Here is a 17,233-nt window from a genome sequence, read left to right as displayed (position 1 = left end):
GGTAATTATTTTCTAGTGATCAGTATAAACCTAAAATCTTAATATTATATGCGTGGTAAATTAATACGATGATTAAAATGATCGAATGATCAGACTCCCAATTGTTTCACGGATACCATGGCACATAATTAATCACATTTCATTTTGAGCTGATTAATATCGACAATAAAGTGTTTGTTGCGGTCTACATTGAAATTGTTTGATTAAAGCTGATTGATCGCCGGCAATCGAAATGAAACTTCAGTTAAGACCGTTCCCAATTATTTACCGTGTTCAAGAGATCGACCTTAATTTAAATTTAATTTATATTAGTTTTAAGCATTTATATTTATGTAGTTTGATATGGGTGTAATATTTACTGTACGTGTTGCCTGAAAATAAAACTTTATTTTAACGATTTATTTATAGATCTAACTCGGGAAGCGACTAAGTTAAAATGGGACTGGGCTGGTCATGTCTGCCGAATGCCGGACGACTTGTGGGCCAAGTTAACCACAGAGTGGGAGCCCCACGAGTCTAACCGGGGAGCCGGCAGGCCTCGTCGGCGATGGCGGGATAACTTGGTCTCCTTTTTGAGAGGCTAGCCAGACAGCACTAAACAGAGACGAGTGGAAGAAGAGGGGGGAGGCCTTTGCCCAGCAGTGGAACACAGTGGGCTCCGAATAAAAAATAGTTATTTGTACAACAAGAGATCAAAGTTTGATATTTCTGCGAGTGCTTATTTTGAGTCCCGTGCAAGCGAAAGATTCTATAATAGATTCACGAGCGTAGCGAGTGAATCTAATTTAGAATCTTGAGCGTAGTAAGGGACTCAAAAGCGCACGAGATGTAAATAACTTTGATCTCGTGTAGTACACAAAATTTTTCACACCTTAGCAGTGAGAACATACCTATTAGACAACTTGAAAAATGTAATTCTTCTTCGTTTCTTAATACCTATGCACTCATGTTTTCTTAAGATATACAAACAATTAAGTTTAATTACCGCAATCTAACACAAAAACAAAACGTAATAATAAATTTCAGTAAAATAATATGGAAATAAAGAAACATCAACTGACACTTCAACCAACAACTTTTTTTTGTAAAAAAAGAACTTTGTAAGATACGGTCCGAATTGCGGATACGTACTATTTGTCAACTATAGTAGAAAATCTTAAAAGTAAAATAATTAATTTTGCGTGATAATCTGTGTATTTTTTGAGTTCATTATTTTAATTGTACAATAAAATACCTAAAATATAGTATTTTTATCAAATCTTAAACTTTATTTTAATTAAATAATTATTTAGAATTCATACTCGTACGGAGCTCGTACGTGGTTTGGAACGATGCGTTCTGAAGTTTTTCGGGGGTCTATTATAAACAGTCAATATACCGTTGAATGTCGTTTGAACTTTTTTTCGTCTGTTTCTTTTTGCTAACAGTGTGAAAGGGACAGAGATAATAGAACCCAAGTATTTCGAACTTGTATTAGACCCCGCATGTTGAAATGACATTTGACTATAAAGGTCACTTGAATGTCATTTTGTCTCACTCAGTGAGCAAAATCGCATTTTGCTCACTATTTTTAAGAAGCAAAGTACCCTTGTTCGAGCTGCTGAGGTGAAAATAAAATAAAATATGTATTTTAACAATTTGTTATGGTTTTGATATGACCGTGACAATCTTCTTGGTGATTGGCGCGTATCTCATGCACGACTTTCACGTCATCTCAGATAACAAAATAAGTTTTGAAAAGGTTTTTAAAAGGTCGGCAACGCGCATGTAACACCTCTGGAGTTGCAGGCGTCCATAGGCGACGGTGACTGCTTACCATCAGGCGGACCGTATGCTTGTTTGCCACCGATGTGGTATAAAAAAAAAGTTGGAGTTTTTAAATGAGAAAACCTCTCAGGGAAGTATCAGATTTTATAATTTTGTAATACGACCTTGACAGTACTCGCAGTACATTCGCGCGCACCTACCTTCGTCGCCAATATTGTCAATAAGCTACAGCAATTGCAGTTAAGCTACATATGCGCGTATGACTAATAATCACTGCTCTTTATTATGTGATACAAGCCAATTCGGACGTACTCTGACATGTCGCCAATGGACAATTATATAAGCAAAATCGGAGGACTCATGTATGCGTTGCCGACCCTGGAGAACCCAGAGTCCTTCTTGAAGAATCCCATGTCGTAGCGCAAAGGAAATACAAAATTAAATTATAATTAGGCTCATTTATGTGACTTGTTCATTAGTACATGAAGGTCCTATGTGCTGTTAACAATTAGGCACGATTGATATGAACAGTTAGACGGCGCGGCGCACCGCACCCTACGGACCGTCTCGAGATGAATACCATTCATTATTTATACTGAAATGGTTTTGCAGTCGGCAATTAGTCTCACTTAGAAGCCCTTAAGATATTGCATATACATACTTGGCAATGAATGCAGAGGAAGTTGGTTCTATTTTAGCCTTGGGCACTAGAGGCCTTGGTGACTTTTTCTTTCGTATATGTCATCTATTTCAGTTTATTATTTATTCCAAGTTGTATAGTGCTTCAAGGTGCGTCAAGGATCCGTTTAAAGGCATATTCGGTATCATACTCATATTCTTGTTAGGAAAAAGTAAAAGAAAACATTGACGCAAAAAATAAATCTTCTATATTATTTTCCTAATCAGAACACTATACCGGGTATGCCCTTAAACGGATCTCCACTATTTTTGTTACGCCCTAGTATGTATGTTTAATGGTAAAAAACTAAATCATTTCACAGTTTATTAAACCGTAATATGTTCAAAGTTATTGCTATAATTGCTTAAATATAGTGTGCGCTCCACTAATTGATTACATAGGTACATCAATTGCATATCGCTTCATTGGTTCATTACCTCACATCCTTCCAGGCAAACAATACACGCAACTAACACAATATACCTACAAATGCATACAAGCAAACAATTACAGTAATGCGGCACTTAAACATTGGTAGCATAAATAACAAAATAAACCGGCTAAGTGCGTATTGGATCGCGCGTATTACCTCCGAGTCCGTACGCTACACTTAAGACGACCCTTTCATTGAAAAAAAAAATGGTTTCGGGTTATTTTTCAATTTCCTCCCGCGATTCTCGCGAACGTTCCGGCGTTGAAATGAGTTCCCATATGTCGAGGGACTACAGTAGTATGGGGTTCTCCAAAAAAGGAGAACACAGGTTTTTAAATGGTCGACAACGCGCATGTAATACTTGCGGAGTTGCAGGTGTTCATAGGTTACGGTGACCGCTTACTAACAGGCTGACCGTATGCTCGTTTGCCGTTAAATGCTGTGCCCGGATAAACGGATGGACGGTCATGACAAAACTGTAGTGTCTTTTTTTGCCATTTTATCTACGGAACCCTAAATAATTACAAAATGTTACGTACAGGGGGCCGATTTTTGAATTTCGACCGCTCGATTTCGTGTATTTCGTTCAATAATATCTCCAGAACCCGGCATTTAAATTCTACTAATAGAATTGAAAACGAGTGGTCAATACCACTCGATTCCCAATTTCTATCGCTCGTATTTCAAAAATTAGCATTTCACTGTTTCCCGCCGATTTTCGAGTGACAAAATCGAGCGTACGAATTTCAAAAATCGGCCCCCAGATCGACCTTCGTTATTTTGTAATATGCTACCCTCGTCGGAGTCGTCGTAGTAACCTTTCATAAACAGAACTGAGAACAGAAATAAAATTAAAAATTACGATCGATACGAGTACTTATATGTAAAACAAACAGTGTACCTTTTTACCTATGCGTTATTTGATTTCACCTGTTATTTATTGTGTATTTAAATACCATACAAAATAATGATGACCGGAATTAATCAATATCCTTTTTCAATGTACCTACCGTTGTTATTTGCTTACTAATGACCAAAAATATTAAGTAGGTATACACTATACAATTTAGGAAACAGAAGGGGGGACAGCTTTTCATTAAAAGCTGTCCCTACATTACATACGTCCAAATTCCCGCCTGAATATATACATTTCAATGTCCACGTACTGTCTCATTACCTCAGAGAGCTACTCCACTTGGAACCAGAAAAAAACTCATTAAAACTTTTTTCTCAAAACGAGACACTGCGGTTGAATCCGTGACGCTTTCGTAATGTAAATAAAACTTTATCCATTTTTAGGCAGAAATAACTGTATTTTTATACAACCGAAACTCTGTGCGCTTTCCAACCTGATTCTACGTCCGTTTTATATTATGTTTTTTGCTGAAGTTTACCTTTTTTGTCGCCTAATGAGGTTTGAATTATGGGAGTTGTGTTCACGTTCAAAGGATAGCGTGTTTTGTTCGAATAGCCGAAAAAAGTAAGCGGGTCAGGTTCATGTTTCATGTTGGATTTATAAACTTGTTTTTGTTGCTACTAGATAGCTTCTTGACTTGAGCAGGCGCAACGATCTGTCCTAAAGGTACATCTGGGTAAAAAAATAAGATACAGCACTGTCGACGTTTGCCGATGATGTGATGCCGATGTGCATACAATGCGCTTTACATACTTTATAAACTGTTCTGCAGTTTGGCAAAATTTCAAGGCTGTAAAATTTGTTTATTGTGTAGGTATGTTAAAAATAAATAACTTAATAGTGTTCTTAAGGTTCACAAAAGATTAAAAAACGATGATAACTTATTAAAAACCGGTAATCCATATTCGGTAGTAAAATAACCTCATACAGCTAAGACTTCTTTTGCACGAAGACAATTTTATGTATTATCAATTAATCTATAAGCAAAAAGAATAGATAGTATAGAGGGGTCCTGTCATTGTAAATTTTGTAGTCACTGTAAATTTACTGCCATCTATCGAAACACGACTAAAACTCAAAATGAAAACGTATAAAGTTATCAAAAAATGTATATATATGGATAAATGATTTTATTATTTTTATATCATTTTGATCCATGTTCATTCACTGATATCTATGTGTTAAAATTGTTAAATATGAAACGGTGTCGTCACGCCATCTAGCCGAGGATAGGCTAAAGGTGTGTGCGCCATCTATTCGAGAATGACTTTCACTTGAATTCCGAGGCACGTTTTTTCCTTAGACTTTATTCGTCTTATACGAAGTTACATATGTCTTTGCTATAAGTAATATGTTACGAATAAATTTAAAAGTGGAAAAATTACTGACTTGGGTGAGACTTGAACTCACGGATGGATATCTGGATATCCAGAGAAAAAAAATATAATGTACACATTGAGGGCCCGGAGTCGACGCGACCCCAAAATCACGTTTCATTTTCGTTATGTACCAACGTATTTTCTCGACTATGAGGTTAGTCCCATGGGAAAGTCTGTTTAGTATGAAATTCACTCAGTATATATGTATTGGATATGAGAAAGTAGCAAACGACGCAAACACACCGTACGAAACTTCCTTCAGTTTTGTCAATTTGTCAAGTCACATGGGTTTTTGGTTTCATAAGAGTTGCCGTAAAATTGCTCGAGACAGCTGTGTATTGATCCACCAGTGATTGACAAGTGTAGATATTGATTGACTTCTGTATGATTTGGCAAAACACTATATCCACTCTATTGCTGAAAAAGGATATTACTTATCTCTGTCGTAATTTGGTCGATTGCGTGTGGAACAAACGTCGAAGTTTAACTGCAGTTAGTCAACACACCGAAACGGGCCAGTGAAGTGGTCATACTAGTTGTAAAATGAAGTTTGTGTCTTCGGTTATATTTGTTTCATTGATAGCGCTTTCACGCTCAACGGACTTTCGTTACGATAGATATAGTGGAAACGCGACCAATCCGGAAATTTATAATGGAGGAAATACTACGTACTCGTAAGAATTTATTACTACTCATATCCATTGACTCTTAATAATCGTGCCTCATCCGGTGCCAAACAACTTATTATTGTTAAGACTAGCCGGCCTAGCCAAGGTGACAATCTCTATCGCTTCGACAACGAAACGCTTTGTGTCTCTCCATCACTCTTCCATATTAGTGGGTCAGTAACAGTTGCGTTTCGATCGCTACGGAGCGTAAGTGATTGGCATGCTGGCTACGCGGCCTGGGCTCGAACTTTTGGCGCGGATGACGTAAAAATGACGTCGTTTTGCGCGCAGGACGATGTGGTAAATAACATAACATTTACGAAACTTGTTAGTCAGGTAGGTACGATTAAATAGTACCTACAATTTACTTTTTTTTCGAAAAACTAATAAATCTTGGGTTGTTTCGACTCAGAATCATGAGACCTATTGATAAAGAAAAAAGTGTTCTAGTTTTTGATATTGGTTGTCAGTTTATGAAACTGTCCATACAAAATGTATACTGTGTGAAAATGCTGACGCATTTTTTTTTTACCTTTGTAAATCGTCAGTCCCCGTGATTGTGAAAAGATTTAATCCAAGAGTTGTATTAAAAAGAAACAGAAATGAAAGAAACCTAGAAACTTAACAAAATACCTAATAAATTAAACATACACTTACTAATACTTACTTTATACTTTTTATGCACAGAAACTGCACGATATTGGTAAGGCATTGCACTCCCCATGAAGGCAGTCGGATCGACGGGACATGCAACAATTACCACTTTCCCACGAGAGGATCTGCTAGAGGCCCGTACTTAAGATTGATGAATCCGGATTATGCCAATGGTGAATTTTAAAATTATTTTAAATGAAATTATAGAGTATATGTACTTACATGTAAAATTTCCAGAAAAATCAAAGTTGTTAAATTTTATTTTGCATTATTTGTATCCCAAAGGAGTGACGAATTGAACGCAAGTACTACCTAAACGTAATCGCCAAATTAACAATGACATCTCCCGCTTCAGTGTCACAGAAATAATATCGCAAAAGTAATGCAAGTCGGCATCCGAACATCACCTTGTTTTACAAAAATTAAATAAAGTAGGTCTAAGGTGTCGCGTCAAACTAAGAAAGCAAAAAATATTTTCAGACAGACGAGATATCCGCAGAGACAGAAATGGTGGCGATTTGCCTTCTGCTCGGCGAGTCCGCACGACGCTGCAGACCGATGGACGAGTGGTCGACAAACATGAGTTCACCATAGGCGCCTACCATTATCTCGAGTTCATCCATCTTGATGTCAGTTTACTTAATGGACCTTGTAAGTGAACACTTACTCGTAACTATAGGTACAGTCAACGGTAAAAATATGGGTGTAGACAACTTACTCAAAAATATGTCCCATAGTTCTTAATTCACTGACATAAGAGTTATGGGACATATTTTTGAGATGATTTGTACACCCCTATTTTTACCGTTGACTGTACATATACAAAAGGCATGAATGGCGAATATTTGCCGCGTCCTCTTAGTAACGCAGCGTACTACGTATGCGAACAACACGCGAACGCAAAGCGAAGCGATGCGGCGCGGGGTGAATCAATCCTTTGATACATATAGAAGTGTCCTACGTGGGCGATCTTGGGCCCGCAGCGCCGGCGTCGCGTTCGCGAGTTGTTCGCTTACGTAAGACGCAGCGTAATTCCCCGATCTGCTGGAGGTAACGTTCCATTTCCAACGACAGTTCCAACTACCGTCGCGACGATACTGTCAATTGGGATTGTCATTCATTTTACTATGCAAATTGACAGTAACACCAACGAGTCGCCACGGCAGTGCAGCTGTCGTTGGAAACGGAACATCACCTTAATATGTACATAGACGAAAACCTATGAGTTTATATTTTTATGACAGTGTTTTAATTTAATTTTTATTGGAGTATTGATAGCAAACTTTTTCATTATTATTTATATTGAAGTAGTGGATTCAGACTTTGCTTATTACAGCCCGCAGGTAAGGTTACGGTTTAAGGTACATAATACATAATTGTCTCCTGTTTCAGATGATTATCTAAGATATCGACCGTACTGTTGCCAGCCTGAAGGGCGGTTGGACCCTCGATGCAAGCCTATACTAGTTCCTAATGATGATCCTTATCTCAGAGTGACTGATATACGCTGTTTGAATTTTTCGAGAGCGGAGACCTTCCAGGATGATGGCTGTATCAACGATACGTATACACCTGAACAGGTAACAAAAATGTAGGCGGAATATAAACATAAATACTACTATAGGTAGTTTTGAAACTAATTGCACATTATTTACGATGAACACATCTCATCGATTGAAAATTAGGGAAAGTTATTGCGGACTTATTCATATAATTTAGCAAAACTCTGTTAAATTTTATTCCTTTCAAATAAACAGAAATATCGAAAGACGGATAAGGACAAACGATTATCAAAGGCTTGTTAGACTTGACAAGGGTTGATGAATAACGCCATTAAAGTCTACAGACCACCATGTACCCTTAACTGATCAGTGTTGCTGTTAATGCCTTAAACCAACTTCGCAAAATGTGTCTGAGTACCCTTTGGCTTTTAACTAAGTTTATGTAATTCAATGTAGGTAACTGCTCGATTCAGAGGTCATAAAAACGCTAGCTTAGGTTACCAGTACGAAAAGAAAAACAAGGAATATAAAAACCGGCTAAGTGGGAGTCGGACTCGCACACGAAGGGTTCCGTACCAGTATCTATAAAAACGGTCACCCATCCAAGTACTGACCCCGCCCGAAGTTGCTTAACTTCGGTCAAAAATCACGTTTGTTGTATGGGAGCCCCACTTATGTAAATCTTTATTTTATTCTGTTTTTAGTATTTGTTGTTATAGCGGCAACAGAAATACATCATCTGTGAAAATTTCAACTGTCTAGCTATAACGGTTCGTGAGATACAGCCTGGTGACAGACGGACGGACGGACGGACGAACGGACAGCGGAGTCTTAGTAATAGGGTCCCGTTTTACCCTTTGGGTACGGAACCCTAACAATATTTAGCCAATATTTTTTTTGTTAATTATAATTAACCATCTAACAACTGCATATAAATATATTCGATCCTAAACTTAATATTGTCAATGAATTATAACACTATTTTCTTATTTTAGATAAATTTTCAAACACCGCTTATAGATCTTTCTACAATATACGGTGTCGATGATAGAAGTGAAAATGCAGTCAGAGTGTACGAGCATGGTTTCTTAAAACTAGAATACAGAGGCTTCCGATATGTGCCCTTAGCTAATCTAACGGCAATCAACACAACAGATTTAGACAATTTGCTCTCGTTGATGGATCCCGCAGTCTTAGCAAATCTTACGATGTTAAACCAGCAAATGTCAAATTCTTCTATGTGGCAAAATATGACAATGCAAAGCCGCCAAAATATGTTATTTAATTTTATGATGCTGAATGGACCAATGTTCAATAACTCCCCAATGTGGCAAAATTCTACTTTGACTAGTAATAGAGGAATGCTAGGAAGTATGTTTACTTTGGAGAATATGCAAGGAGTTTTATCAATGCTACAGAATTTAACACTGTTAAATTCTCAAATGTTGAATAATCTTGCAGTGCTTAATCCTGAAAGATTAGGCAACCTAAATTTGACCAACCAGCAGATGCTTGAAAATCTTTCCAAGCTAAATCCGGAAATGCTTGCGAGCTTGATAAGCTTAAACCCGCAATTGTTAGGAAATTTAGGCACCTTTGGAAACATGCCACCTACAAACCGCCGCCGCCGCCAAGGAGTCGTACCTATAAGTTTACCAACAACAGGCGGACTCATCGACGCTATAACATCTCCAGTGGACGAAGAACTAGATGATTACATCCCAACTTTGATGAAACTTATCAACATGACCAACTTGAACAATACTATATGTCTGCAAAACATGAACAACGAAAGTAGATGTTACGTGTTTGGTAAGAGCCTAACAGGATTTTAATATTGTTATAATCAGTCTAATTCTTCACCGTTCGTTGTTTTGTTTATACGACTTGTTCACTTTTCTAAGAGTTAATTAAATTTCAGCTCCAAAAATGATTATAGAATTATAATTTTTGCATATGCAGGAGTTCCCGAAGCCGGTAACTTTGACTTGCGAACGACAACGTTCGTAATTTTCTTCATGAGGGAGCACAACCGGTTGGCACATGCCCTGTACAAGCTGAACCCTTGCTGGAAGGTCGATCGCCTCTTCAAAGTAGCAAGACAAATTAATATTGCCACAGCGCAAAATATTCTTATGTACGAACTACTACCAAAAATATTGGGTTAGTTATCGAAATTAGCATTCAGTATCATAGTTTCAAACATTCAATTAAAATGTCACATGTTCGTTCTTAAAATATGTTTTTTTTTGACATGGTTTACATTTGTTTGTTGTTTGTTTGTATAATAGGTACATGTCGTCTAAAATCCTTTTATTCCCTAGGCTATAAGAACATGTTAAAATACGGGCTAATATCGGAACACGTGCAATATGTGACGGCGTACGATGAGAGCGCTGTTCCGCTGGTCTACGCAGAGTTTGAGATCGCCGTCAGATACTTCCATACCATGCTGGATGGCAGAATCAAGTAAATCATGACAATATCGATTCAAAGCTATTTTTTTTAACCTAAAGGCCTCTATTCACCTTGGAAAAAATCCTTGGTTGTTTGGTTGCTTGCGGGTTGCTTTTATGATAAATAATATACTTTATTATTTATCATAAAATTTTACCAAAATGAAACCATTCATGATTTTATCTAAATTCCATAAAAAAACATTAATTTGTAGGTTGTACGATGAAAAATACCACTACGACAGGGAGTTCTCCGTCAGCAACACGACCTTCAGACAAAGTCTTATCGAGCAGGATAAGAATTTTGAGAAAATAAACAGGGGTACATTCTACCAACACGCAGCCAGAATAGATGACATCCAGGATCCCGAGGTGAGATACTTTTATAATCTGTAGGTACCTCAAATAAATATTTACTAGATATTTTACTTGGACTCATTTAGACGGTGCGAGAACTCGTATACGAGTTTCATTACATTGCGGTACCAATTTGATCGGTCAGCTGAATTCGATGTACCTAACCTCAATAGTCGGTAATTTAACTAAAATCGAACGCGAGTTCGCGTACCTATTAGGATTTTCACCTCCTGGACGAAATCAATAACTCATTGTTAATCTTGTTTTAAGTAGGAACCTATTTAAAAAGTCATTGCTAGTCCTATATGACGTGTTTCTAAATAAATGTAGTGGAAACACTATTGCTTGCAGTGATTATGACATTCACTCATAGAACACAATAAAAGATACAGGTTATGGGCCATTAGGTACATGTCAAAATAGAACATAAAAATTATTACCGCTTAATTACCTAATTTAAAGTTCAAGCTATTTAGCTTATGAGTCCTAGAAAAAAAAAAACATTTTATGCATCTGTCTTAACAAAAAATATATAGGTATTCAATCCCACTCAAACTGGGAGGGTCAGTGTTCAAAAGAACTTCGGTATCTTAATTTCAAAGTATTTTCAACATTTCTTAATTGTTTCAAGTTTGAATCGGTCATTATTTGTTACTTAAGATCTCAGAAAAATACTACGGAGATTTGCAACGAGCTGCAGACCTACCAACATTGGACATACAGCGGGGAAGAGATTTAGGTATAAGAGGATACAATGATTACAGACATATCTGCGGTATGAAACCAGCGAGAAAATTTGAAGATTTTGAAGACGTCATGGATCATGAGGTATTTTTATTGAATTCTGTGTCACCTAGAGTCTGCACACATGTTCTTAACATTTAAGCTAATAGGCATGCGGGAGAAGGGTCACCGAACTTTGCACCAAAGGCGGAAGCGTGCTTGCCGTGGGGTGGGGTGTAATTTCTCATTATCACAGACTGTAGACTTATACCTTTTTTACAATTAGTAAGCGAGATACTTACATTATGAATTACAAGGTTAAATAAAGTTATCAGTTCGTTATGCTCTAAAGCTGGGTCTAGCACCCGTAGCCACAGAAATTTCATTTTCTTATTCGAGATAATTTGTGGTTGTAAAAACAAATACAGATTTAATTCATACGATTTATTTTATCTTCGAATGGAATTCATAAACAATGAAATATAAAGCTTATTAAGCTTTTATATTTAGAAAGTGAGTGGGCGGGTAGCTATATATACAACCCAGACTGTCTGCGGTCACGGCAAATTTTAAATGATGATAGGTGTAAAAAAATCATTAGCTGTTATTCTCAGGCTCTCTTCTACATAAAGTGTCTAAAATAAGAAACAATTTTACTGTTTCTTTTCTTGTGATTACTAAAGTAATTGAGTTGATATAATTGCTATTAGCTTCAGCTTTATTTTTTTTATCCCGAGGTTAAGTATACTTGAATATAAATATAAACAGTTAGCGTTGGAATGCCCCGGAATGGAATAAAAACATAAATCATATATTTTCTCACAGAAACGTCTTATAAGACGGTTTACCGGAGTAAGGTAAACAATTAATTTTAAACTTATTATTTAGTTATGTTTGATACCCACTACATCCTACTATTACCAACTGGTGGCCCGAGGTTTGGACCACGGTAAAGATTTTGTATAGGTAGATGTAATTTTCTGCAGCGTTTTCTATTTTTTTTTTCTAGAAAATAGAAGCTCTAAGGAGGTTATACGTGCAAATAGAGGACATTGACCTGTTAGCTGGTTTAATGAGCGAGAACCACTTGCCTGACACGTACGTCGGCCCTACACTCTTTTGTATCATGACGAAACAGCTGCAGCTGTATAGATACGCTGACCGCTTCTGGTTCGAGAGGGGCCATCAATTCCACAGTTTTACTTTGCGTAAGTACTTACTATAGTAGGAGATCCCACATATGGTCGACCTTCACCAATCTGTCTGACGGATGAAACTATGAAAATATGAAAGAAAATATGTTCCAGAACATAAATAAATAGGGTTGCCTAAAGAAATATGGTCAAGGCAATTTAAAAAAAAAAATAAAAAAAAAATTTTTTTCGGGAAATTTCACCGATTTGTCTGACGAACGAAATAAGTTTCAATGGAAAGTATACAACTTGTGCAACATAAATCAACTAGGTTGCCTATATTTTTCCGGTCACTATTATGTGGTTGCCGTGTTTAAACTTTAAACAGGTGATTTTATATCGATAATTGCACTCATCTGTCTGACGTTTGAATTATACATCAAAATGATGGTAATTTTATTGCAAATACAATGGTATAGGGTTGCCTGCGAAAATCCGGTCACAAATAAGGGTTGCCAGACTTTTAATTAAAATAAGAAGGGAAGACTTTTAGCGATAACTCATAAACGGCTTAACTGATCAAGTTTGTTTTAATTTTATTTGATTAAGTTTTATAAGCACTATTTTCATGATTTTTTCCATATTTTTTGGACAGATGGTTCAAAAGTAAGAAGGTAAACCTTTTTTTTTCTTTCTAAATGATTATTTCCGAAATGATTCACTTTATCAAGACATGTTGTTTAAATACCCCTATTTATTTTGAAAGACCTATCCAACGACACTTCACACTATAAGGTTGAAACGATAAAAAAATTGTCACACACATTTTGTTTCTTTCAAAGCGATTATTTCCGAAAATATTCACCTTATCAAAAAATGTTCTCCTAAAACCCCTATTCATTTTGAAAGACCTTTCCAACAACATCCCATACTATAGGGTTGACACGAAAAAAAAATCCTCGTTTACATTTTGTTTCTATCGAGTCGATTATTTCCTAATATATTCACTTTATCAAAAAATGTTTTGTAAAAACCGTATTTATTTCAAAAGACCTATCCAACGACATGTCACACTATAGGGCTGAAGCGAAAAAAATGGTCACATTAATTTTTTTTTCTTTTTTTTCGTTTGATACCTGTGTTGTAAGATGTCATTTGATATGAGTTTTAAAATAAATAGGGTTCTTCAAAGAAACATTTTTTTTATAAAGTGATTATTTTAGGAAATAATCGCCTCGAAAGAAACAAAATGTACGTGACGATTATTTTTTTTCATGTCAACTCTATGGTGTGGGATGTTGTTGGAAAGGTCTTTCAAAATGAATAAGGGGTTTAGAAGAACATTTTTTGATAAAGTGATTATTTTCGGAAATAATCGCTTTGAAAGAAACAAAATGTGTGTGACAATATTTTTATCGTTTCAACCTTATAGTGTGGGGTGTCGTTGGATAGATCTTTCAAAATAAATACGGGTCTTTAAACAATATTTCTTGATAAAGTGAATCATTTCGGAAATAATCGTTTAGAAAGAAAATAAAAAGGTTTTTCCTTATAACTTTTGAACCATCTGTCCAAAAAATATGGAAAAAATCATAAAAATAGTGCTTATAAAACTTAATCAAATAAAATTAAGACAGACTTGATCAGTTAAGCCGTTTATGAGTTATCGCTAAAAGTCTTCCCTTCTTATTTTAATTAAAAGCCTGGCAACCCTTATTTGTGACCGGATTTTCGCAGGCAACCCTATACCATTGTATTTGCAATAAAATTACCATCATTTTGATGTATAATTCAAGCGTCAGACAGATGAGTGCAATTATCGATATAAAATCACCTCTTTAAACACGGCAACCACCTAATAGTGACCGGAAAAAGAGAGGCAACCTAGTTGATTTATGTTGTACAAGTTGTATACTTTCCATTGAAACTTATTTCGTTCGTCAGACAAATCGATGAAATTTGCCGGAAAAAATTGTTTTTTCAAAAATTTATTAAAAATAGCCTTGACCATATTTCTTTAGGCAACCCTATTTATTTATGTTCTGGAACATATTTTCTTTCATAGTTTCATCCGTCAGACAGATTGGTGAAGGTCGACCATATATGTGGGATCTCCTACTACTAGTACATAACTATAAGGTAATCTTACTGGTTGTAAGGTGCGTAATGCTTGGTCTATGATCACTAACCGAGTAGGTATGAATAAAAAACAAAAAAAAATAAGGAGTAGAATTAAACGATTGGCATCTTGGCTAGACCCCCGGTTCAGTTATTTTTATATGCTAAAAAGTAATATTTAGATGTACATGTATAATTTAATTGCCTTTAATTATTGCATTTTTTAAATGAGTGATAATGAACACATTATCACTCTTTTAATAAATGCATATTTACTGAATATAAGTAGTCACGTGGAAAATGATTTTGAATGATAATTACGATTTCTATAAGTAGGTACAAAACCTTTTGTTCATACTTATGTTCATAAAACAGAATAATATGTAACGCTTCATCCAACGTACTAGCAAAAAAAAAACTATCAAACTGTACATTTGCCCGATGGCGAAGCTTGATTACCGTTTAAACCCAATTCACGACTGACACCAATTTATTCGAATCGAACTATTTCACCGGTGCATTGTTTGTATTGGTAATAAAAAAAACGTTAAATTTATTCACAGCTCAATTGCACGAGGTCAGGAAGACTAACATTGCTCGTTTCGCGTGTGACAACGCGGATGCGATCAAGTTCATTCAGCCGCATGCGTTCGAACTTGTCGGGCCTCAGTGAGTATACATAATCAATGAATTATTCAACTAATATCATCAAAGCGTCATTATTATTACAATTGTCATGAATTTAATTGGTCGGATTAATATTTGTCTTCGCTACTACATTCTACCGCTAAGTTCGACTGTATGATTGTGCGTTCCTATGACTATGTAGATACCTACAATCTTTCGTAATGAAAGGGACCAGATTACTGGAGACGTAATTACGTCTTAAAACTTAATAGACTGGTTTCGCTGTTTAGTTAATACCTAATTACATGTTAAATAATAAATAGTATTGCTTAGGTAGCCTTTGTGATTTAAATAATGCGTTTTTGTATTCCTATATTTTACAGCAATGAACACGTGCCATGTACTCATATTCCTGGTTTGGATATTAAAAAGTGGAAAGACAATAGTTGTTATAACGATAAACATCCCACACCTACTAATGAAGAGAACAAGCAAGGAGTTTATAACGGAAACAATTTATTTAATAATAAAGAAGAAAACCAAATGGAATGGGCTGTAAAAAATAAAGGTAGTAACATCGAAAATAAAAATATTCAGCCTTTGCCAAAACTAGTTAAAATCGGCGGAGGAGTTGCTTGGCCAATGATTGAGAATACAAAAAATGATGGAAAAAATGAACAAGTTCTACAGTGGTCTATGAATCTAAATAATGAAAATAATAATGAGAGACAAAATACTATAAAAGAACATAAAGAAACCTTGCATCGTACTCCATTTGATAATACCGGTCAACAAAAAGAAGAAATGACACTTCTTGTAAGTAAACCTGGACCTAATTCGGACCATTGGACTATTAATAAATACGGAAAATTTGAAGGTGCGGTCTACGGCCCCACTAAAAAACATCATGAATCTGAATTTTTGGCATTAAAGTATTCTTTGGACGACAGTGACGAAGACAACCACCACAATAACAATCATAAAATGCAAGATGACGGTAAATTCATTAATAATCAAAACGCTTTCAATTATTTGACATTAAAGCATTCTACGAATGATAATAATCGCAACTATGGAGAGAAAACTATTGATAAAGGAGAAAATAATCGCCATACGCTCGCCAAAAACGTCCACGTCGATAATAATGAATGGATAAATAGAAATCAGCTGCCTCTGACTCCTCATAATTTGAATGGTCAGATATTTGCTAGTACTGGTCATCAAATGTATCAATCAAATTCCGCGGACATTTCGCCATTATTACCAAGTTTTATATAAATATCTGTTCATTAATTTTAAATGTACAACGTACCTATCCAAATCTGAAAATCTCATTCACCCCAAATTATTCGTAAAATAATACGCCTCCTTGGCAGTTATTCATTATCTTTGACATTGTGGCGTATAATATATGCATTTTTAAGATCAAAATTATTACTTATTACATAAAAGAAAAATACAAACTGCATATAAATAAATAATGTGAACAAACTCAACGGTCTATTTTATTGTTTTTGGCAGTTTGTAGCTTTTAGTTAATTATAATGTCAAAATTAGTCAATTTTTTATTTTGTAACTTATGTGAATAGTAATAGATTATAGAATTTAACTTACTCTGTGAAGGAGTAGGTATCATAAATGGTGATATTACATATACCCCTACGTTGATAAAATATCCTTTATTTATTTCTAACTCGCAAAATATTAATTTTCATTATGTTATTATAATGTGCAATAATGGTTGACTATAAAAAGCTTTTTCACTTTTAGTTACTTACGTGTAAATTTTAACTTCTATACAAAGTATAGCGGCTTTCAAAA

General features: G+C 35.5%; 1 protein-coding gene and 1 long non-coding RNA gene across 2 annotated transcripts in view; both read left to right on the top strand.

Annotated features, from left to right (window-relative positions):
• LOC134806041 (uncharacterized) overlaps positions 1 to 17,233 on the top strand; it is a 130,182-nt gene that overhangs the window by 11,250 nt on the left and 101,699 nt on the right. The window contains exon 2 of the long non-coding RNA XR_010146456.1: positions 1,753 to 1,872. This is a non-coding gene — a long non-coding RNA (uncharacterized LOC134806041). The remainder of the gene's footprint in view (positions 1 to 1,752; positions 1,873 to 17,233) is intronic.
• On the top strand, positions 10,326 to 16,830 carry LOC134799742 (peroxidase-like). Its single transcript, XM_063772159.1, has 6 exons — positions 10,326 to 10,467; positions 10,670 to 10,826; positions 11,472 to 11,639; positions 12,544 to 12,742; positions 15,349 to 15,454; positions 15,796 to 16,830. Exons 1-6 carry the CDS (start codon positions 10,334 to 10,336, stop codon positions 16,688 to 16,690), a joined length of 1,659 nt encoding a protein of 552 aa, XP_063628229.1. The 5' UTR covers positions 10,326 to 10,333; the 3' UTR covers positions 16,691 to 16,830.

This window comes from Cydia splendana, chromosome 2 (assembly GCF_910591565.1).
Source record: "Cydia splendana chromosome 2, ilCydSple1.2, whole genome shotgun sequence".
Classification (NCBI taxonomy): Eukaryota; Metazoa; Arthropoda; class Insecta; order Lepidoptera; family Tortricidae; genus Cydia; species Cydia splendana.
This window is presented reverse-complemented; position numbering and strand designations above follow the sequence as displayed.